General features: G+C 43.9%; 1 protein-coding gene across 1 annotated transcript in view; it reads right to left on the bottom strand.

Annotated features, from left to right (window-relative positions):
• The window catches only part of mast2 (microtubule associated serine/threonine kinase 2), a 124,279-nt gene that overhangs the window by 15,031 nt on the left and 85,530 nt on the right, over window positions 1-23,718 (bottom strand). Inside the window, exons 6-18 of the mRNA XM_061077775.1 lie at window positions 19,168-19,243; window positions 18,173-18,193; window positions 17,333-17,411; window positions 15,761-15,912; window positions 10,582-10,657; window positions 10,134-10,337; window positions 4,999-5,100; window positions 2,386-2,518; window positions 1,418-1,488; window positions 1,219-1,322; window positions 488-696; window positions 265-403; window positions 3-135 (exon numbers count right to left, since the gene is read on the bottom strand). Coding sequence (XP_060933758.1) covers window positions 3-135; window positions 265-403; window positions 488-696; window positions 1,219-1,322; window positions 1,418-1,488; window positions 2,386-2,518; window positions 4,999-5,100; window positions 10,134-10,337; window positions 10,582-10,657; window positions 15,761-15,912; window positions 17,333-17,411; window positions 18,173-18,193; window positions 19,168-19,243 — 1,499 coding nt within the window. The remainder of the gene's footprint in view (window positions 1-2; window positions 136-264; window positions 404-487; window positions 697-1,218; window positions 1,323-1,417; window positions 1,489-2,385; window positions 2,519-4,998; window positions 5,101-10,133; window positions 10,338-10,581; window positions 10,658-15,760; window positions 15,913-17,332; window positions 17,412-18,172; window positions 18,194-19,167; window positions 19,244-23,718) is intronic.

Raw genomic sequence — 23,718 nt, 5'->3', positions numbered from 1 at the left:
ACCTGTTTGTCCAGGAACTCTCTGGTGTCCTTCTCGATGTGTCCTTCGTACAAGTTCGTGGTCAAACTCATCAAACCGATCTTCGAGAGGCCGAAGTCCGTGAGCTTGATGTGTCCCATGGACGTGATGAGAAGACTGAGGGGGGGGGGGGGACAGGAGGGATTTGACATCTCAAAATGCTTCTGGTGTTTCTAATTAAGTTAAATTAGAGTGAGATGACAAAGAAGAAGTGTTTGTGTGTGTGTGTGTTTGTGTGTGTCGTACTTGTCGGGTTTCAGGTCTCTGTGCACGATGCCGTAGTTGTGAAGATACTCGAGTGCGAGGACGGTTTCGGCGAAGTACATCCGAGCCATGTCCACCGGGAGCGCTCCGATGTTCTTCAGCAGCGTGGCACAGTCGCCCCCTAGAGACGAGAGGCGGCATTGCAACATCAGACAACTCGTCCTCCCACCGCGCCTGAGGGACTGCGCCCGGGACCGAGACTCACCCTCCACGTACTCCATCACCATGCACAGGTGGCGTCTGGTCTCGAACGAGCAGAACATGGAGACCACGAACGGGTTCTCGGCGAAGGTCAGGATGTCCCGCTCCACGAAGGCCTGCTGGATCTGGTTCCTCAAGATCAGGTTCTGCTTGTTGATCTTCTTCATGGCGAATCGCTGCCGGGACTCTCTGTGCCGCACCAGAAACACAGCACTACCAACGAAGAAGAAACCACAGGTTTTACACATTCCACTGGTAATAATGTTTCCTAATATTTTACTCAAGGATGTGTTGAATTAACACATGTTATATTATATTATACTGCATTACATTGCTTATTGCAATTTGACACAGTTCACTGTTTTGTATTTTGCATTTCACTTTTTATTTCACTTTTTATATCTTTTATCTTTTATCTATTTTTATATAGATATGTTTATGTCTAAATAAATGTTACTTTGTATAAATATAAGAAAAAGTGAGTAAATAAGAAGTAAATAGTGAGTAAATATATATTGTTTTTTATTGTTTTTCTTATGTGTGGTGTATTTATTGTGTTTTTATGTTTCTATGTTCATTGTATGCACCAATAACCAGAGCAAACTCCAGGTAGGTGTAAACCTTCTTGGCAATAAATACCTTCTGATTCTGATTTAAATTAATATCTCTGTGCAGGAAAACCTTGTGTACGAGTGGTTGTTGTGTGTCAGAACAGAATGAGTTGTGTGTTTTTACCCATAAGCTCCGTTGCTGATGAGCTTGATGGTCTCAAAGTCTTCCTCTCGGGGGGGTTTGGTTTTGGGCTGAGTCGGAGCAGCTGGGACTGAGTTCCCTTGATTCTGAACAGGAAACAGCAGAAAGAGAAACATGTTCCAGTGACAGATGATTTATTAAAGGAACTGGTTCTTCAGGTGGAAGCTGGTGCTGGACTCACGTCCACCAGGTCCACGTCCGTCTCGGGGGTCTCCGGGTTCCCACTGTCATAGCTGCTCAGCTGGGCCATTTCTACAGAGAGACACACAACTGTCAGAGAACCAGAGAGAACAACAACGCAACACCACAAAGCAACACAAAGCAACACACAGTCTATATTAGGGTTGCAGAATTCCGGGAATATTCAAAGTTGGAAAATTTCCATGGGAATTAACGGGAATATAAGGGAATAAATGGGAATAAACTGGAAATGTTGTGGGTAATTTATACTAACTGTATTTACCTTGTCATATACAGACATAAATATAAACATTTTGTTGTGTCATAGGCTGATTTGAGCCCTGAGGAAACTTTGGGCACTTGACTATATGCTTCTGCATCGTTGTGTCATTCTTAACATAGGTCTTTGCACAGTATTTGCAAATGTACACAGCCTTTCCTTCTACATTGGATGGGGTGAAATGTCTCCACACATGAGAGAGTGCACGTGGCATTGTTCTGTAGAATAAGATGAGAAAAAAGTTTGTAAAAAAACACTAATGCAATGCCAGAGATATAAATAGTTAGCCAAACAATTGGAATCGTCTGTAAACATATTTTATAATTGATGGATAAATGAATGGAAATAGTCTAGATGAACAGATGAACAATCCTCAATCAGCATGCTAATATATTTTCCCAGTAATATCATGGAAACTTACCTGACTAGTCCTTCACTCTACAGCAGGCCTCAATAGCCCTGCTGTAGAGTGAAGCATGCTGGGAGTTATCTGTGCATGTGATGGAAGAATGACCAGTGGAGGGTTGAAACTCAACGTTCCATACATCTTTAAAATAGAGTTTTGAATGATGTTTTTATTGCTGAGCGTTTAATTTGAGTAGTTTGTTGTTTTTTTTCAAAATTCCCGAGCTAAACTTCCCATGGAAAGTTTCCGGAAAGTTTCCGGAGATAAGGTGTGTGTGTGTTACCCTCCAGGGGGTCCCGGGTGAGGCCCAGCTGGCTGATGATGTACCGGGGGATGTCGGACTTGATGCCCTGACCTTCCTTAGCATGACCTTCAGCTGCTTCCAGGAGGTGGTAGAACTCCTCCGGGTCAAACTCCTGCAGGAGACACACACACCAGGGTCACAGGAAGTAGAACAATGTCCAGAGGATTCTGTTCATCTGATCCATGGTGCAGGAAGCAACACAATCATCTGAGTGTTAAATGTGTTGAATCTACAGCTGCTAACATGGAGGAGTTCGGTCTTGAAGGTTTTCTCACTCGTGTCTTAATATAAATACTGAATGACAACAAGTGCAACAAGCAGCAGTTTGCAGGTTGTGAAGCACAAAGACTGAAGTGAAACGATGACACAGACGGAAATTAACCTTCAACAACAACAACAACAACAACAACAACAGCAACACAACAACAACAACAACACAACACAACAGCAGAGTGAGGTCGTGGCTGAACGATGTGTGCGGAGGTCGTCGTGGTCGTTTTTGCTTTCGTACACAAGTCGTCTGACAAAGACAAAGTACCCCCCCCCCCCCCCCATTAAACTCACACACATACAGTTTCCATGTCCCCCCCCATCACTATCTGTGTGCTTCCACTTGTAAAAACCCATCGTGTGGTGTCACAGCTTCAGATGCACGTCATTAGTCAAAACTACCGATGTAAGTGCTCCTCCCCTCCTCCCCCCCCCCCTCCTCCCCCCCCCCCTTCACCCTCCACTGCTCCTCCACTCATCCATCTGTCTTCTACACTCGTCTTCATCGCTGCTCCATCTCTTCACCTTCTCCCGTTGTCGCTCGTTTCTGGACCAACACAAAGTCGTTTTCACCTGTTTCACCTCGACGTCTTCAGCCAGACTGGCTCTGCTCTGTGTGTGTGTCTGTGTGTGTCTGTGTGTGTGTCTGTGTGTGTGTGTGTGTGTATTAGGCTGATTATAAACTCTCAGAGGAAGTCCATAAATGAATTGCGGTGCTTGAATCATGTGACGCCGCGGAGCAGGAAGCTGTAAATTGTTTATTAACCACGCGTGGAGTCGAGCTGCACAACATGAAAAAGCTCTTCCAGTTCATTCTCTTCATATTTCTCAAACGAGCTGATTAACACACATGTTGTGCAGACGTGTGATTACAATTCAAAACCTCAGAGTGAAACTGATGGAGACACAACCAGGAGCAGGATGTTAATCAGCTCCATGGTTTTGTGTGTTTTATGTTCCTCTTGTACTGTTTTGCATTTAGCATTTCACTTTTAACTTCACTTTTTATATTTTTTATATATTTTTATTCAGAAATGTTTATCTCAAAATAAATGTTACTTTGTATAAATATTGGTAAAAAGTGAGTAAATAAGAAGTAAACAGTGAGTAAATATATACTGGTTTCCCATTTTTCATTGCTCTCCTATGTATGTTGTATTTACTGCGTTTTTATGTTTCTATGTTCATTGTTTGCACCAATAACCAGAGCAAATTCCTTGTATGTGTGAACGTACTTGGCAATAAAATACTTCTGATTCTGATTTGTTTATTGAAATATATCTTATTACCCTGCAGGTTTTAAAGTGATGGTCATCATATGTGTTCTCTTATTGTTTGTATTTAACTCAGATACAGACATTTATCTAAAAGTCTGACATCACATGATTCAGTCGTGTGTAAAAATGTCCCTGAGACATATCTCAGCTTTTTAAATTGTATATTTCTATCCTATGAGTTTTGCTCAATAAAGACAGACTCAGACTCAGATGTTGTCACATTCAGATTCTCTGGATCCTCTCAGGAACGTGTCTGGACTTCAGTGCAGATCTGAGATCAGCTGAACTGTGACCGAAGCTTTCCACAGCTCTTAGTGTGAGAGTCAGACATCGTTCTGAACTCTGCATCCTTCTACAGCTGCAGCTCACTGTTTCATAAACTGCTAGTAGTGTCATCTGCTGTATAAAAACACTATATTTAATAAATGTATAACATGCTCTGTGTATTGCAAATATAAATTATAAATGTAGAGCAGTGAAAAGTTTAATAATTCCCTTTGAAACGAAGCAGAGCAGATTTGTAAAGTGGCAGAAATGGTAATAATTCAATAAAGAAACTGTCAGTTAAGTTCTTCTTACTTTCCAACAATTAGTACATGTGCTTTGGTTCTGATAAATATAGTTAAACCACATTTCTGCTTCATGCGTCTGTTTGAACTGTGACCGAAGCTTTCCACAGCTCTTAGTGTGAGAGTCAGACATCGTTCTGAACTCTGCATCATTCTACAGCTGCAGCTCACTGTTTTATAAACTGCTAGTAGTGTCATCTGCTGTATAAAAACACTATATTTAATAAATGTATAACATGCTCTGTGTATTGTAAATATAAATGATAAATGTAGAGCACTGAACAGTTTAATCATTCCCTTTGACACAAAGCAGAGCAGATTTGTTAAGTGGCAGAAATAAAGTAACTGTCAGTTAAGTACTTCTTACTTTCCAAAAATTAGTACATGGTTCTGATAAATATAGTTAAACCATATTTCTTCATTGCTTCATGCGACCGGGTCAGTCCCTGTGTCACTGACTCTTCAGAGTTTCTCACCAGACACTCCAGCAGCCGCGCCGGCCGGGCGATGATGATCATCAGCTTCCTGACGAGCTGCGTGACGAACGTGACCTCCACACTCTCCGAGCGCTCGTGAGCCTGCACACACACACAAGGAGGTTTCAGAAAACAACTTTCATTTCTATCTTCATTTCCAAACATAAGAATCTGTCGAGACAAAAGGTTTTCAGTTCAGAGGTGAAACACGAAGGAGGGTTTAGGTCCCTCTGTCATGGAGATAACTGATCCCTCATCTGGATGAATTATTAATGTTAATTATATTTTAAATTAAACATCCTGAATTGGTGTTTGACCTTGACGCTGTGCAGAGAACGTCTCTCGTGTTTGTCCTTCACAAACAAAGCAGGACTGGGAGTCTGAGGACGAGTGGACGAGTGGACGAGTCCGTCCCTCTGTGACTCCGGAGAAGTCATTTAAATCAGATCCAGCGTGAAATGTCTGTCACAGCGATTCACCCAGAGGACGAGTGGAGCTGAGTGGAAATGCATCAGGAGGAAAGATCCCTGGACAGAAATTGGGTGGAACTGAATAATATTTGTGTGTGTGTGTGTGTCTGTGTGTGTGTGTGTGTGTGTGTGGGAGCAAAGTGGAAGCTGTAACAATTACAAATCACCCGCTGTAAAACATGTTTCATTCTCAGGAGGGTAATATGTATGTATGTTTGTGTGTGTGTATAATGTATATGTGTGTGTGTTTATGAAGGTAGTGTGTATGTGTGTGTGTTTAATATATGTGTGTGTGTGTGTGTGTTGCATGTGTCTAACAGAGTGGAGGCGCTGGTTCATAAACACAACGTGTCCGACCCGCTGACAGACGCTCGAGGCCTCGAGGCTCAGACCCTGAATTATTTATAAGAGTAATGAAACCATGAGGGCGGGGGGGCGTCTATGTACTGTAAGTGCACGCTAAACATGTGTGTGTGTATATGTGAGTGTGAAGGAGACCTGTGTGGGTCTGTGTGTGTGTGTGTGTGTGTGAGTAATGGACGGCTGAGGGACGGACTCCGACTGAGCAGCAGCTAATTAAGCGGGGGGGCGGGGTTGGGGGGGGGCAGACTCCCTGGTGAGGTCACACAGGAACATTCATCTAACTCTGATCTGACGGGTTTATGAATAAAATCTCACACACAGCAGCTTATTAACAAATCACAGATATGAGAGTTTCCTGATCAGGACAACAATAATAACAAAGATCATTTATAAACTCTGTCACATACTTTATATTTCACTGAACATATGTTGCTCATATTTCTTTTATAATCTTAATTTAAGTCACACTAATGAAATCAAATATTTCTTAGAGGTTATTAATAAAAAATTGTATATTGTTATTTATATTTGACCTCAAATATCTGCATTAGTATCTTTTATTATTAGTTAAGACAACGTGGATAAATTAGTGTTGTGGACTCTGGGAAAAGAAACTTAAATTGAGTTTGAGATATTTTGGTAAAACTTGTTTTAAAATATTATCTAGCAAATAGAAATAAAAAGATCAGAGTAAATAAAGTTCAACATGTTTTCTCGGCTTCTCGTCTAAAAAACTAAAAAACGTCAATTTGTTGTTTTGTAGTTTGTTAAAAAACATTAAAGTATTTTTGAAAAGTTCAATTTTTTTAAATTATTGTCATACTGATGCTGAAACATTAAAGATTACGTTTAATTAAATGAGCTTCAAACAACAGGTCACGTGTTTTACTGATATGACATCAATCACATTGTGAAATACATTTTACATTTTTAGAAATATAATTGGTTTAACCACAGGAGGGGGGGGGAAGCCAATTAAAGCCAGATGTTTGCAGATGTAAATGAGGCCCAGCGCGGGTCGGGGGGGCGAGCGGCGCCCGGTGACGGATCACCGGGCGCTGAGTTAGCTCTCTGCCGGACCCTCTGCCGGACCCCCTGCCCTCCGGTGACCTCCAGGAGTCTAACAGGCTCTCCCCGGGGGTCCTGCAGAGGATACCCTGCCTTGGCCAGGTTGCCATGGCGACCGGCAGGCAGGTCACTAAGGGCCCGTGACGGGGATGGATGAGAGCGAGGGAGCGAGGTGAAGAGCGAGAGACGCAGGAGGAGGAGGTGAAGGTGGAGGAGATGAAAGAGGAGAGCAGGAGGAGGAGGAGGAGAGTCGGACTCCTGCGAGTTCTGTAATGAGGTCGTGACCCCAGGAGAAGAAAAGAGCGGATGAATAAAGGAGAAGATAAGGAGGGAGGACGGAGGGAGAGAAGGGCGACGGGTCAGAGGAAGATGGTTCCAAACAATGAGATTTAAAACAGGAGCTGAACCTTTTTTAATAAACACACAAACTTGAAAACTTGTGGATTCTTTACAACAATTAGATCGATCTGTTTCACCAGACATGACATCATGGTTCGATGCCACAATGCATTGTGGGTATTCAGTGAACTGCACCTTTAAAACGAACCACAGCAGCAGATCAACTTTAACTCTCCGTCCAGATGTTGGAGGCTTTCACTCTGAATACAGATGTTCATCCAGGTAACTCACAGGAAGCAACACGTCGCTCCTTCATGTCCCAGCATGAACAACTAATTATGATCATTTATACTCAAGTTGAATATTTACAGAATCTAAATTTAACTGAAGCTTCGTATCAGCTTATATATATTTAAAGTTAAATATAAAAAGTGTATCATCTAAACGTCTCTGAAACATCTGGACAAAGGACTGCAGCTGAAAATCAACCAGCAGGTTCACACTGGAGACAGAACCGTGGATAATGTGTATTGTCCTTATAAATATATTAATCAAATGAATTATTGTTGAATAATGAATCCTTTACTTATGAAACATGTTGGCCACAGCACCAGGATGAAAAGGCCCGATGATCTCATCTAAATTATTAAATTATTAACAAGCTACAGAGAGAAACAGTCTCAACTGAACCTGATTAGAAGAAGATTTAATAATTAATTCATCTGTCGATGAACCTGGAACGTGTCTGATAATAAATCAGATTTTAACGATGATACAACTTTATAAAAAACAAGCTCAAAACATAATTACAAATGGATGAACACATAAAAAACAAAAGTACAAACACAGGATAAATAAAAACAATATGATATAAAACAATGAATAAAAAAAACACAACAATGGACGTGAAGTTTCAAGCTTTTATTTAAAGAAAAAGCTGTCGACTCACTTTAGCAAAACAACAATAACAATGAGGAGTTATGAATAAAGTTATTTCTCTGAAACAGGAAGTGAAACTGAACTGAGTTTAAACAACTTGACCCTGAGTTGGTTCGGAGTCAGTTTGTCAACAAAGCTGAAACGAAATGGACTCAACTGCAAACTCTGCTTCCTCCTCCTCCTCCTCCTCTTCCTCCTCCTCCCAGCTGTGAGTGATCACCGTCATCTTGCTCCTCCTCAGCACCTCCTCCAGCACCTCCTCCTCCTCCAGCCTCCTCTGCCACGACACGCGGGACATGTCTCCTCCTAAGATCCGAACCCGGGACGCGAGCAGCAGCCGACGTCCATAGAGCCGCAGGTGAGGAGGGAAGCTCTCACGCCTCCGACCAGCTGCTCACAGCCGCCTCCTCCTCTGGAAGCCGCCTCCTCCTCTCCTCTGGACGCCGCACGCAACCAGGACAAAAACTGGAAGGCTAGAGCCGCATGATCGGTGATGTCATCGTCGCAGCTCCGGCGTGTGAACGTCTCCAGATGAGCTCGAGTCGAGTTCCTCACATTCGAACAGGCTTCACGCACGTACACACACCTCCCCCTTCTACGAGACAGCCCCCCCCCCATCCTCCTCCAGCCAATCAGAAGCAAAGGAATCCCCTCGAATCCCCGCCCATCCAAAAAAACGCTCCCTCGCCCCCCCCCTCGCCCCTCCTGCTCGTCTGGGAGAGTCATCTGTCAGCCCCTGGTGACTGCTGGAGTGTGAAATTAAAATCCAGGACGTGTGTGTGTCTGTGTGTGTGTGTGTGTGATTGAGAGATAGTTTGTGTGTGTGTGTCCCAATAGAACAGAAGGTCAATACGAGGCCTCTGGGAGCCATCATATCCCCCCCGCCCGCCCCAGGCACCGCAAAACTGAGCTAATAGAGATGTCACCACCGACACACACACACACACACAACCACACACGTACACACACACACACACACACACACACACACACACACACACACGTACATATATTTAAACAATGACACGCTCAGGAATCCAGATCACATTCTCATCGTGCCGAGCTGCGATGAGCGGATCCGAGCATCGAACAGGAAGCAGCAGCTGCGTGAGATACGCTTCCTCATCTTTGAGCCGTCGGATGACATCACGCGGCGCCGACGGCTGAGACGCCGGCGAGCGAAGGACGGAGAGGCGGAGTCGAGAGGCGGAGTCGAGAGAAGTTCCACAGCGAGCAGAGAGGGACTCGGTCGAGACGTCTTCATTACAGCTTTTTATAAAATCTATTAGAATTCCCATTGGGTTTGCTCGGGACAGGATTAACATGTATAATTGGTTTAGTTGATTCATAACTAACTATGAATTAATAATGAAACCTATTATTTCTATTGGTTTGTAGTCGTAGTTGTTTTCTCGCAACAATTTACAGTTTAAAGTTCAGCTGCTTTGTTTATTGAGGTTTTTATTGATGATGTAAAAGTTTAACACTCAACATTGAGTTAGAGAGTATTTAATACATAACTGGAATAATGAAATAAATATGTGAGGGATTTTAGACACATGGGGAAGTGATGACATTTTGTGGATTTTAATAAATGATTTCTGTTAAAAATAAATACACACGGAGATCCTTTAATTTGTCGTCTTTATAAAACAAGAACTCATTTTGAATTTCATCTTTTTATATTATATAACATTTTTAAATCTTATTTGATTCATCTTTCCCTTTTTTATTTTGAATACTCTTGATATGAAGCACTTCAAATGCCTCTTGTGTTGTAATGTGGATAAAGGTTAAAATATTTCATATGGGAGAGTTAGATATTATTTCTTCTTCAATAGAGGAAATCACCTTTTCTCCATATGAATATTTGCACCTGATCCAGGTGAATCATCTTGTAGAAACTCACTCTGCAGCTTCTGTGCAGGTCAGTGAATGAACTGGTGTAGAACTCACGTCTTGCAGCAGCTTCTCCAGGTTCTCCTGCAGCTCGTAGAAGTAGCGGGAGGTGATGAGACCTTCGGTGCTCTTCTCCAGGCAGTCCCTGGACAGCTCCAGCAGCTGGTGGTGGATGAAGCTCAGGACCCCGTCGGCCAGCACCTTGTCCGGGGCCGAGGAGCAGAGCTGCTCCGCCAGGCGCTCCTCCATCTGAGCCGTGGCCTGAGGGGAGGGGAGGGGGTGGGGGGGGGAGGGTGAGTCACAGGTTCACTCACATGGAGACGTGAGCAGGACAAGGATATAAACAAGAGACAAGAATGATATCATCAAGTCTCCAGGAGCTGAATCATGGTTTAGAAATCTTAATACGATGATTATATGAACATTTCTTTCCACCTGTAAATTCTCCTTGTGTACAAGTTGTAAACAGGAAGTTGTAAACAGGAAGTGAGCGTTCAGTACGAACCTTGGGGAACCGCTCCTTGTAAACATGGTTCATCATCACGATCTCATGGTCGAAGGAAATGGGCGAGCGGCCGGGACTGAAACAAACAGATCAGGTGAGAAATGAATCTGCAACGAAGAACTAATCACCAGATGGTGTTAATATATGAATACAAGTATGAAATCTATGGATCATGACTCAGGAGCAGTTTACTTCTTTTCAAAAGGTTAAGAAAAGTATGAAGATCCAGAGCGAAGATTTAAACATCAACCACGGAGAATGTAAAGAGTCCTGCAGGTCGAGTTAAGGTTAGAGGGTAAAATACAAGTTGGGAATGAATGGTATAAAAATCGATTTGTATGAATTCATGGCGACAGGTGAGACATTAAATAAACACGTGGAGGCAGCTGCTGAGAACTGAACCTGTAACATCTAAATCCTCTTCTATGAAGCCTGGTCAGCTGACCCGAACCCGAACCACAGCTTCTACATGGAAGTGCATCGTTAAAGACAAAGAGCAGGAAGTGAATGAGTTCCCAATGGAAACACGTCGGGTCAGTAACGAGCTTTACAAATATCCACAGAAGTTTGTGGAGAGACGTAGGTCCAGATATAACTAATTTCAATGTTGGAGTTATTCTGGATCAGGAGGCAGATCCAGGAATCTCTTATTTAACTTTGTGATGATGGAGTTTTGTGTTTTCACTTCTCAGATCTAACATGATGTGTGAGTGTGATTCTGTGAAGCTTGATGTATTTTCAGAAACGAGCCTCAGTGATGTTCTAGATGTTCAGTTCTACTGTAGAGGAGGAAAGTGTCTGAGCTGCAGAAACACAACTGAGCAGGGGTCAGGTAACCACAGCACACACACACACACACACGAACACACAATAGCAGGTCCTTGGGGTCTTCATCATATGTGTGTCTGTAGTGTTGTAAACTGAAGACCATGACAACCTCTGGACCGGCATGGCTGCACACACAGAGAGTGGAGCAAAGGTAAAGCCTCTGGAGAGAGAGTGTGTGTGTGTCTGTGTGTGTGTGTGTGAGTCTGTGTGTGTGTGTCTGTGTGTGTGTGTGTGTCTGTGTGTGTGAGTCTGTGCTCTCCAGGGTTTTTATCAGGACCTGACAGACTGACAGAGACGTCTTCTTCAGTCCACACCGGCTCCAGCAGAATATAAACCTCTCTCTCTCTCTCTCTCTCTCTCGCTCTCTCTCTCTCTCTCTCTCCTCCTGGGACTCGTCTCTGCTCTTATTCTATCATGAACCACCTTCACCCCCCCCCGCCCCCCCGACCAGGCACGATGTCCTTGACCTTTCCATGTCTCACTTTCAGGAGAATAGGCAGCGACGACAGGTGACAAGCAGTGTGTGTATTTGTGTGATTGTGTGTTTGTGCACACAAGCCATAGGGAGAGATTTTTCCCATCAGACCTCAGGCTTTGTTATTCTGCTGTATTATTCATTCCATTCACTTATGACTGTAAACATTTCCCTCTGAATATTACAGCGAGTCCGTATATTTCTTCATCCATCATCTTATAAAACCCGTCGCACACAGAAGCCTCACACACGTTGTGTTATTGTGTTGGATCTGAACACAAAGATCATCTGATCCTCAGAGGGAGACGAGGAGAAGTTCATCTTCTTTTTACACAATTTGATCTTGTTTCAGTATTTTAAAGAATAGGAACTTCTCTTACGTGTGATTCCATCAGGTTTTGTCTTTTATATAGAAAATAAATGAAAGAAAGGAAACTGAACTGTGAACAAACAGAAGAACTACGACTGTCAATCAGAATCCTGATGAAGAACCAGTGTAAGAAATACTGTAAATAAACTAATCAACAATATGTTGCATTTATTTTGGATTCTTCTCAGAAAACAGATTATTAATTATATGAACCAAAGACTTGATTGTTTGCAACTCCTGTAAAAATATTAGTTATGATAAAAAATGGTATTGAAATAATAGTATTGAAATTAAATTAATTAAAATAATAAATACTGAAAATAAAGCACAAAATATAAACACAAAAGAACAGTTCAAAACAAAAGTCCTGTAGAGATTTTTAAGATAAAGGATTTTCTGGCTCCTTGTGTCCTTGTTCGTATGAGTCATCGATGTGCACACACACACACACACACAGACAGACACACACACACACACAGACACACACACACATGACCGGTGCGATGAGGTAATGCTGTAAGTCATCCATCGGCTGCTCAAAGTCCAATTACCAGCTTAATGGGAATGAGAGAAGTGAGCTGAGCTGTTTATCATCACGCCAACGCACACAGTGACGGGTGACCACAGACTAACTAACACACACACACACAGACACACACACACACACTCGTATGAATGTCAATCACCTGCAGCTCTGACATGTTCAACTTTAAAAGCCTCTTTTCATGTCGGAGTTTCTAAAGGAGCGAGATCCATCAGCCGTGGGGGGGGTGCTGTGAGTAAAGGTTGGACCGACGGAGACGGATTCTCTGCCCGAGGCCGATATGTACATTCTTTAATTCTCACAGAATCTCTTCTTCTTCTCTCCTCGTGATTCATCTGTTCTCTCATGGCTCGGAGCAGCCGGAGCTTTATTAAAGTAAAGCTGGTGTTCGGTAGGGGTGGGGGGGGGGAGGCCGGACTTGAATCCCCGGGGTGAATAACACACCGAGAAGCAGACAAAGGCTAATTAGAACACGGCGATATTTCTGCTGTAATGGGAAATAAAAAGAAGCTCGTGGCAAAAAACTCCTCCGTCATTATCCTGAGAAACGACCTCGGAGACGAACAGGAAGTTGAGAAACGACCTCGGAGACGAACAGGAAGTGGAGAAACGACCTCGGAGACGAACAGGAAGTGGAGAAACGACCTCGGAGACGAACAGGAAGTGGAGAAACGACCTCGGAGACGAACAGGAAGTTGAGAAACGACCTCGGAGACGAACAGGAAGTTGAGGAACAAGTTCTGATGTTTGAGTTAAAAGTTAGAAGAGTGAGAACCACCGAACATATTTATGAAATGCAAAAATAAAATGTGTCTGAGCCACAGGGAGTTTTATGAAATGGAAAATTAAAACAACGGTGGAGCTCAGGTTCCTTCTCTGCAGCTCAGTGATGAGGTCACATGGGTCTGAGCAGGCGGAGCCGCTGATTGGTGGAGAGGCTAAGTGAAGTAAATCAGACGAGACAGACAATCAGGTGGTGACGCTGAGGCACGAGGGGGGTGTGTGTGAGTGTGTGTGTGTGTGTGTGTGTGTGTGTGTGTAAAAAACAACATTGATGCTTCACAACTGAGGTGGGCGACGCCAGAAATGAGAGATGTAATTGACCGTGACAGAGAGCCAGAGGAACGTGTGTGTGTGTGTGTGTGTCTGTGTGTGTGTGTGTGTGTGTGTGCGTGTGTGTGTGTGTGTGTGTGCGTGTGTGTGTGTGTGTGTCAGTCATAGGAGACTCTGGGGACACACTTCAGAATAAACCAGTTAATTAGGGACAACTTGAATGTTCATTGAGGAATAATCTGACTTCCGGGTCAGAGGTTAAGATCAGAGTTAAGTCTTCAAGTCGATTTAAACGTGTGGGTGACGAGTTTTCAGTGTCTCTGTGAAACATTAAATATCATATTTGTACAATAATTTCAGCCTCTGTATGATCAGAAATGAAACCAAAATGTCCATAATGTGTGATTATTTGATTATTTTGTGACACTTTGTATTATCAGTTGTAATCTGGACAATAACAATAAAAGCAAAGACGTGTGAGGAATCACTAAACAATTATAATTTGAATGTTTAAAGTAGTTTTGCTAAACTATGAAAGAAATGTCAAAATCCTGGATGAATTTTAAAAGTGACATGAAATTGTTCAGACAGGACAAACGCTCCTGATCAAGTTTAACATAACGTTTGTTTGGTTTGGTCACATGTTCCACTCCACACGTCACACACATGTGAGACGTGAGCTTCTGCAGACATGAAGTCAATGAGGTGTCTGTTCACTCCATCCATCAGCGTCTGCACAGAGTGTGAGACGTGTGTGATGGATGGACGAAGCCACGGAAGAGAAACGCTGAAACAACTGAACACAACCAGCAGATCGAGGAAGAAGAGACTCACACGAGGACAGGATGGAAACTAGAGCCGAACAAAGAGGCTGTGAAACGACACAAAGACGAAGACTCATCAGTCACAGGAGAGTCGTAAAATTAACATAGAATTGTCGTTGGCCCCTCGTTTTCATTTGTTCACTCGCTCACGTACACACATGCTCCTCCTCCTCCTCCTCCTGGTCATCTCATCCCTCACTTCCCTTCTGTCCTGTAGATTCCTCATCGCTGCTGATGTCAGACTCTGAGGCTCATTCACCCTCAGCTTCTCAAAGTCACCTCCATGAGACCTCATCTGAATCGTGACTTCACTTTGCTTTTAGAAGCTGGAAGAATATCTCTGATAAAAGCTGGAACAGTATATTTACAATGTGAAACCAGAACTAAGAGATCAAATGAATCTGGATCAAACACATGAAGCTTCAGATCAGAAAACAACTTCTCAAAGTCCAGTTTAATGATCCTCATTCTTCCTGGTTTAACTATTTCTATATGAAGAATAAAAAAATCACTATTCCACTTGCTATGATTTCTTTCTGGTTCTATGTGATCTTGCAGAGATGGAGACACCGGGTGGTGGTGGATCATGTGAGAGTGAACTGCTTCACACACACAATATCAACAAGCACAGTGTGAAGCTAATCAAATACACAACATGAGTCTCTTTCATGTTGGATCTGAGAAAATTCAATATCTGTCCACGAGGAAACAGAGCAGAGGTGAAGAAAAGCAAACTGCTGCTGAGACACAAGATGGAGGTGAAACTAAAGAACATCTGAAGCAGGAGCCGAGGGAGTGAGAGGATCTGGATTCAGAGTCCGAACCACATCCATCAGTGGCCTCCTGAACAGAACCTCCTCAGCAGGTCACATGTCTGGGTTCAGCTTCTCACCACAGCTACACAGGAAACATCTAGTTCACAGTCTACCTGCAGTGGTTCACTAGAATCAGTTTAACATCAAGTCCAACAAACTTCCACCTCGGCCTGAGCAGTCGGAGGTTCAGGAGCTGAGAGGTTCCACAGAAGGTTCCTGTGGGTGTTTGCAAAGTCAGAGGATCATTTTGAAAAGTTCCCGAGCTGGTACCTGAGGCTCCGGGAGCGCGGCCTCATGGGGGAGTGGCGTCCGTCCTCGTCCGTGATGCTCTCCGAGCTGAAGTGCTTGGTGAGGAAGTGCAGCTCGTCCGGCGTGGGCTGGAAGGGCAGCTGGTGCAGCTTCTCCTGAGATGAACAGGAGGACTGTGAGAGGAGGAGCACAGAGGGAGCACAGATTACAACCAGCACTGGAGCTACAGCGGGGGGGCGAGGCCGGGACGAGGGAGGACCAGGTCTGTCTTCAGAGACAAAGACATGTGGAGCAGGACGACCCACCAGGTGACAGCTGAGTCTGTCCGGTGCCATCTTGGACTTTTGAAACCAGAAGGGTTCACATTTGGAGGAACGGGGGTGGAGCCTGACTGAGAGCTGGAAGACACGCCCACCTACACCTGCCTCCTGCACCCATTGGACGGTACTAGCTGTCAATCACGGTGCTTTATGGTCTGTTTGACTCTAAATGATCACAATTCACTAAATGATCATCAGCTGTTTGAAGAAGACGTGAAACTAGAGACTGAGACAGAAACTCCTGAATGTTTCCTGACGTTATGAAGTGAGAAGAAGATTCAATTTCTCACTAACTTTTACACGTGAGGTAAAATTCATATCTGGGTCCAAACCCTCAGGTTGAAAACAAAACCAGAACCTGTGATTTTGTTTATCATCTTCACATCGTTGTGCAATGACAATAAAGTTGAATCTAATCTAATCTAATTAGATCAAAAGCTTCTGTGCTGTACAGCTACGTCCAGCTAGCTCAGGTTAGCACAAACAGGCACAAGATGAATATAGTTTCATGTCATATTTAATCGAATCAACCGTCTGAGATCCACAACTACACCTAGTCACTTGTTAAATACACCAGAGCTTTTCCCGGTAACATATCACACGTCACGAGGTAACAACCCAACAGGCGTCACTCTCTGGACCCGGAGTCTTCGTCCATTTTGATTTACAGTCTGTGTATCAGAGCTTTAAAGAACAAATCCTGTCACATGACCTCATCGTACGAGGAGCAGCGGTGACGGGACTCGACTCAGACTGTTGGTGGTTTTATCAAATGTTGCTGGGACTCGAACCTGTGACTCAACACAGACCTGTCTCATGTATTTGGATCTGTTAGCGCTGTTAGCTCTGTAAGCTAACGGTCTGAGTCCGAGCTAAGATCTAACTCAGCTCTGGGTCTCATTCTGCTCCAGAGAAACTGATCACTGGGGTTTAAAGAAGGGAGATGAAGGAGCAGCAGGAGGAGGAGGAGCAGGAGGAGGAGGAGGAGGAGGAGGAGGAGGAGACCAGAGGGACCGTTGATAAGTCCTCGGGAACGAGGGAGAGAAAGGAGGAGAAACAGAAGAGGAAGCAGAAGTACACTTGAGGGCATCAGAGGAGAGGAAGCAACGAGAGAACTGGTGAAGAACCAGGTTCTCCATCGCAGCTCGGGGGAGGGGGGGGAGCAGAAAGCGCTTATCTCTGGTTTCTGGTCCACAGATTATTATAAAACACAAAGTACACAAACACACAGAGAGAGAGAGTGAGAGAGAGAGAGAGAGAGAGAGAGATTTACCGAGACAGTGGAGCTGGGAGTGTTGGTGCCATAGCCAGAGGACGGCAGCGAGGCCAGAGACCAGCGTCTTCCATCCGTCCTGCAGGAGAGGACAAGGACTCATTAGAAACACACAACACAACACAAAACGATAACACACACCCACTGAGCAGACGCAGCATCAATCTTCTGAAGGAGGGAAAGTAAACAGGAGGATAAACTGCAGAAGAAGCCATGAGCAGGATCCACATGGAGGGAAGCATGAGAGAAGCAGCTCAGGATGAGATGATGTTCTTCTACATGTTTCTGTATAAAACCCACAACCCTCTCTGATCTCACTGGTTCCAGCTGGAGACGTGAAACCCTGTCAGCTCCATGAGAAGAGGATCAGTAACATGAGGATGAGTCTCAGCTGATCAGTCGCCTTCAAACAGGAGCAAGTGTTTGATGGGGACTATTTTCAGCGGCGGAGTAATCCACATTCTATGCTCTCATGCAGAGCGATGATGGAGGTGATGGAGGTGATGGAGAACCTGGAGCTCTACGGCTCAGAGGAATCAGATCATATCAGATTCATTCATCAGGACTCGTTTTGGGTTTGCACTCAGGAAACTTCAGCAGATTCATCACAAAGATTCTCATGACTCCAGAGTTTCTAGAGAATTGTCTCCTGCTTCAAGTGTGTGTGAGCAGCAGTGGAGGAGGAGGAAGAGGAGGAGGAAGAGGAGGAGGAAGAGGATGAGACCCTGCAAGGTCGTCTCTGATGTCACTCAGAGTGTGTGTGCGCTCGGCCATGCAGGACGGAGGGCAAGAAGACAGAGGGGGGGGGGGAGGACTGAGGTCAGAAGGTCGAGCGGTTACCTGTCAGCCCTGTGTCCGTGACTGTGAGGGAGACAAGAAGCTGTTAGCAGCCGTCACTCACACGTGGACTTATATATATATATATAAACACAAACACACACTTTCTGCACGTCTGCATCTTCTAAGAATAACATAGAGCCCATAAGTCTGGAGAGATGCTTTTTAAATCAAAGAGGATATTAAATATTATTGTTTGAGGTGTAGTATCAGACTCCACCACACGGTGTCGCTGCTGCTCCACCGTCAGAACGCAAGTGAACTTCAGAGCTCTGTTTGGCTGCAGCACGGTGTTCGATGATGATGTCATGGAAACAGCCTGAGGGCCAGTGGTGGGGGGGGGGTTTACAGGTGCGTTACCATGGAAACCTAATCTCTTTGATGAAGATTCAGGAGGCAGGGTGGCTGAGAAGTTCCACATCATCAAACTTTCTTATGAGCTTGAGACGCTTCCTTATCTTGACGTGGATTTAAAACACACACACACACACACACACACACACACACACACACACACACACACTGCTTCCTCCCCCCCCAGTAATGACTATCTGTGCCCAGAGAGATAAGAGGTTTATTAATCCTGGTTTGAGTGACAGGCTCAGGACGATCATCTCCCGCCTCATCAGCTCCCTCACGCTCAGCGGCGGCTCGGATCCACAGATCCAGACGCCACTGAACCGTCTCACAGCGTCTCACAGGACACGAGGACACAAGGACACGAGGACACAAGGACACAAGGACACGAGGACACAAGGAAGGGTGTGTAGCCGTTAGAGGCACCGAGCAGTGAGGTGGTTGATTACAGCCACATAAAAAAAAACTCACTTTGTGTCAGAGAACCTCCGGCTGCCTTCAGTTCACATAGAAATTCAAAGGTCTTTGTTCTGTCTGGGCGACTGTAGGAACCCGGTGGACTCTATCATCCCAACCTTCATGACAGAGACGTTTCCACATGGTTGTGTTTGTGTTTGTGTTTGTGCGTTTGTGTGTCTCACCTGCGTGCAGGGACGAAGGAGAAGTGTCCCGCTGTGTTGGGGGAGAAGTTGCGAGGACTGTCCAGTGGGCTGGTTCCTGAGAGAAGATACAGACGGATTTATTTAATTTATGTCATATGATACAATGATATATTCAATATGATCTAATATTGTACCTACTCACAAAGCTTCATGTTAGAGGAACAACACAGAAAATGAGATCAAATCTATTACAACAACATGAACAACACTTTGGAAGCTGATGGATCGATAACACAATCTCTAGTTTCACAGGTTTTAAACCGTCTGAAAGTCCCTGAACGCATCATCTGTGAACATTGTGATATTTCATCAACATCGGTTAATTCCATTATTTAAAAAATGTTGCTCATGAAGCTTCTGTGTCCAATGAACCTGATTCTAGCAGATACATCTGTGTGGTGAAAAGAAAACAGTAGGATATTAATAAGAAACAGTTTCTCAGACGCAACACATAATAAAACCTGATCTGCTGGAGAAGTGACACTTCAGAGAATGGATGAGCTTCCTCTGAATAAACCTGAGATCATTTAATAACTGACACGTCCACATGTTCAGGCAGTAATGGATCTGAATATTCAAGGGCAGCCTTAGATACACAGCCGAGTGTCAGAGTGTAACTAATAATTCACCACACACACACAGACATACACACAGACACACACACACAAAGATAAATGGGAGACAGGCGGCTGGCAGCCTTCCGAAACAGGAGGAGAGATTAAGTGGTCGGACATTTCCACATCAATTATGTATTTTGCTCAGCGGGGGGGTCTGGACAGAGCTGCAGCTCAAATATTAAATGCTGAATTCTCGGTCCCTGTGACAGAACACGCACACGCTCCAGTGAACACGCGTGTGTCTTTAGTCAAACACACGCTTGTTAGTGTCCGACGGGCTTCTGCGAGTTGTGCTGTGTGGACGGATCAGGACACATTGTTCTGAGTGCACTATCACACATGGCTATAAGTGTGTGTGTGTGTGTGTGTGTGTGTGTGTGTGTGTGTGTGTGTGTGTGTGTGTGTGTGTGTGTGTGTGTGTGTGTGTGTGTGTGTGTGTGTGTGTGTGTGTGTGTGTGTGTGTGTGTGTGTGTGCGTGTGTGTGTGTGTGTGTGTGGACCATTAGTCAGTTTAAAGCTTGTTCACAGACACATGAACTAACTCTCTGTGTAAATGAAAATCACAGTGTGTGTTTGTTTTTATGATGATCTGATAAAATCTAATTTTCCTGTTTAATTATCACACTTTATTATTTTGCACATGAAAGTAAAATTGTGATGAAACTAATCTGCCGTTACAGCAGTTGTTATTTGTTTTTGGGGCAGATGCCTCAAACTATTTGAGATATGTTCAAGAGGCAAAAAACACATTTTATGAGTTAACCACGACCTTGAGATTTGACCTCAAAATTCAAATAAGTTCATCTGTGAGTCTGAAGAAATTCCCTTTTGGCTTTCTGTAGATATTAAGTTTAAAAAACCTGAAGGAATAAAACACTGGGTTTTTACAAACGCAGACATAAAACAACCAAATGTATAAAACGTGAATTCAATCAAATAAAGGTTTTCTTATCAACATAAAAGATAAACACAGATACTCAGGTCTGTGGAAGATTCTGAAGTTTTTATCAGAGAAGTCGGTCGTGTCCTATTCCAGAGTGACTTTCAAATCTGATTAGTTAATATAAAACATTTGCATAATAGTTTCCATGTTTGCTGGACTGTACTTCTGGACTGATTAATGAATGTGAGTGGAACCTACAGCTCATTGAACCGGTCTCATCACTACAGGTGCCGACTAGGGATGGGGGGTAAAAATCGATTCAGTTACAAATCGCGATTCTTGTGAATGACGATTTTAAATCGCCATGCTGCCTCCCAAATCGATTTTTTTATTTTTTTAAAAAACATATTTATTGGTTTATACCGGGGGGGATATATTGGGGGGAGCAACATCACCCCAGAGCATGTTGACCAGCTCTTCTTTTTGCACAATAATCTAAACATACCCAAGCACTAGCTTTGTTTACTTTTTGTTTATTTCAAAGTTTATATTTTAAGTAAACTATTATTTATTCTATTTAATTGACCTTTTATTTATTGTTTAAAAGTAGCCTAAGTGACTTACATTTCTTAATCTGTCAGTTTGTGTGCAGTTGACAGGGGCTATACAATAATAGGGCAAATTTTTATTTATTTTCTCTATTGGCTGCCCGGCAGTCATTAAGTTAATGTTAATATTTGAAATAAAACTGGTAAAGCTCTAAGTGAATTTGACTGTGTTGTATTTGGAGGAATGATTCAACATTTTTCCATGGTCCAGTATTTAAAAAAAAAAAAAAATAACCAGAAGAAATCCCAGGAAATCGTAATATCGAATCGCAATACATATCGTATCTCCACCTAAGTATCGTGGTAGTATCGTATCGGGAGGTCCCTGCTGATTCCCGTCCCTACTACCGACGCTGCTTCACTGTCACGTTTCAGAAGCTCTGCAGCAAACTGCAGTGACACTGACCTACTTTAGCAAGAGAGATACTCTGGCATGAGAAACATGCAAATATGAAATCTGCTTTGTGCCTCTTCAGTCTCGCTCGCTGACTCTCCAGGGAGCGAGTGGCTGGGATAACAAAATACTGCTATAATTGGAGAAGGGGCGGAAAGACAGGAGGAGGAAAAGAAAACGTCAACATTCTCCTGTGAGTGTTGACAAGAGAGAAGCTCGATTCTTTCTCTCTGTCCTTCGTTAAGACGAGTTTGACAGAATTCATCAGAAGTCCGAGAACAAAGAGCTGTCGATCACAAGCTGACCTTCAACCAGCAACCACCAGGAGGAAGGTTCAGAGTGAGGGAACAGGAGGAGGAGGAGGAGGAGGAGGAGGAGGAGGAGGAGGAGGAGGAGGAGGAGGAGGAGGAGGAGGAGGAGGAGGAGGAGGAGGAGGAGGAGGTGCAGATACTCTCAAGAGAAAAGAGGAGGAGAAGGTGCAGATACTATCAAGAGAAAAGAGGAGGTGCAGATACTCTCAAGAGAAAAGAGGAGTAGAAGGTGCAGATACTCAAGAGAAAAGAGGAGGAGAAGGTGATGAAAATCTCAAGAGAAAGGAGGAGGAGGTGCAGATACTCTCAAGAGAAAAGAGAAGGAGGAGGTGCAGATACTCTCAAGCGAAAAAAGTAGGAGGTGCAGATACTCTCAAGAGAAAAGAGGAGGAGAAGGTGCAGATACTCTCAAGAGAAAAGAGGAGAATAAGTGCAGATACTCTCAAGAGAAAAGAGGAGGAGGTGCAGATACTCTCAAGAGAAAAGAGGAGGTGCAGATACTCTCAAGAGAAAAGAGGAGGTGCAGATACTCTCAAGCGAAAAAAGTAGGAGGTGCAGATACTCTCAAGAGAAAAGAGGAGAATAAGTGCAGATACTCTCAAGAGAAAAGAAGAGGAGAAGGTGCAGATACTCTCAAGAGAAAAGAGGAGAATAAGTGCAGATACTCTCAAGAGAAAAGAGGAGGAGGTGCAGATACTCTCAAGAGAAAAGAGAAGGAGAAGGTGATGAAACTCTCAAGCGAAAAGAGTAGGAGGTGCAGATACTCTCAAGAGAAAAGAGGAGGAGGAGGTGCAGATACTCTCAAGCGAAAAAAGTAGGAGGTGCAGATACTCTCAAGAGAAAAGAGGAGGAGGTGCAGATACTCTCAAGAGAAAAGAGGAGGAGGTGCAGATACTCTCAAGAGAAAAGAGGAGGTGCAGATACTCTCAAGAGAAAAGAGGAGAGGAAGGTGCAGATACTCTCAAGAGAAAAGAGGAGGAGGTGCAGATACTCAAGAGAAAAGAGGAGGAGGTGCAGATACTCTCAAGAGAAAAGAGGAGGAGGTGCAGATACTCTCAAGAGAAAAGAGGAGGAGGAGGTGCAGATACTCTCAAGAGAAAAGAGAAGGAGAAGGTGATGAAACTCTCAAGCGAAAAGAGTAGGAGGTGCAGATACTCTCAAGAGAAAAGAAGAGGAGAAGGTGCAGATACTCTCAAGAGAAAAGAGGAGGAGAAGGTGATGAAACTCTCAAGCGAAAAGAGTAGGAGGTGCAGATACTCTCAAGAGAAAAGAGGAGGAGGAGGTGCAGATACTCTCAAGAGAAAAGAGAGGAGGAGGTGCAGATACTCTCAAGCGAAAAAAGTAGGAGGTGCAGATACTCTCAAGAGAAAAGAGGAGGAGGTGCAGATACTCTCAAGAGAAAAGAAGAGGAGAAGGTGCAGATACTCTGAAGAGAAAAGAGGAGGAGGTGCAGATACTCTCAAGAGAAAAGAGGAGGAGGTGCAGATTCTCTCAAGAGAAAAGAGGAGGTGCAGATACTCTCAAGAGAAAAGAGGACTTGCAGATACTCTCAAGAGAAAAGAAGAGGAGGAGGTGCAGGAACTCTCAAGAGAAAAGAGGAGTAGAAGGTGCAGATACTCAAGAGAAAAGAGGAGGAGAAGGTGCAGATACTCTTAAGAGAAAAGAGGAGGAGGTGCAGATACTCTCAAGAGAAAAGAGGAGGTGCAGATACTCTCAAG

The sequence above is a fragment of the Limanda limanda genome, chromosome 9 (assembly GCF_963576545.1).
Source record: "Limanda limanda chromosome 9, fLimLim1.1, whole genome shotgun sequence".
Lineage (NCBI taxonomy): Eukaryota > Metazoa > Chordata > Actinopteri > Pleuronectiformes > Pleuronectidae > Limanda > Limanda limanda.
The sequence above is the reverse complement of the archived record's forward strand: the minus strand, read 5'-3'. Positions and strand labels throughout refer to the sequence as shown.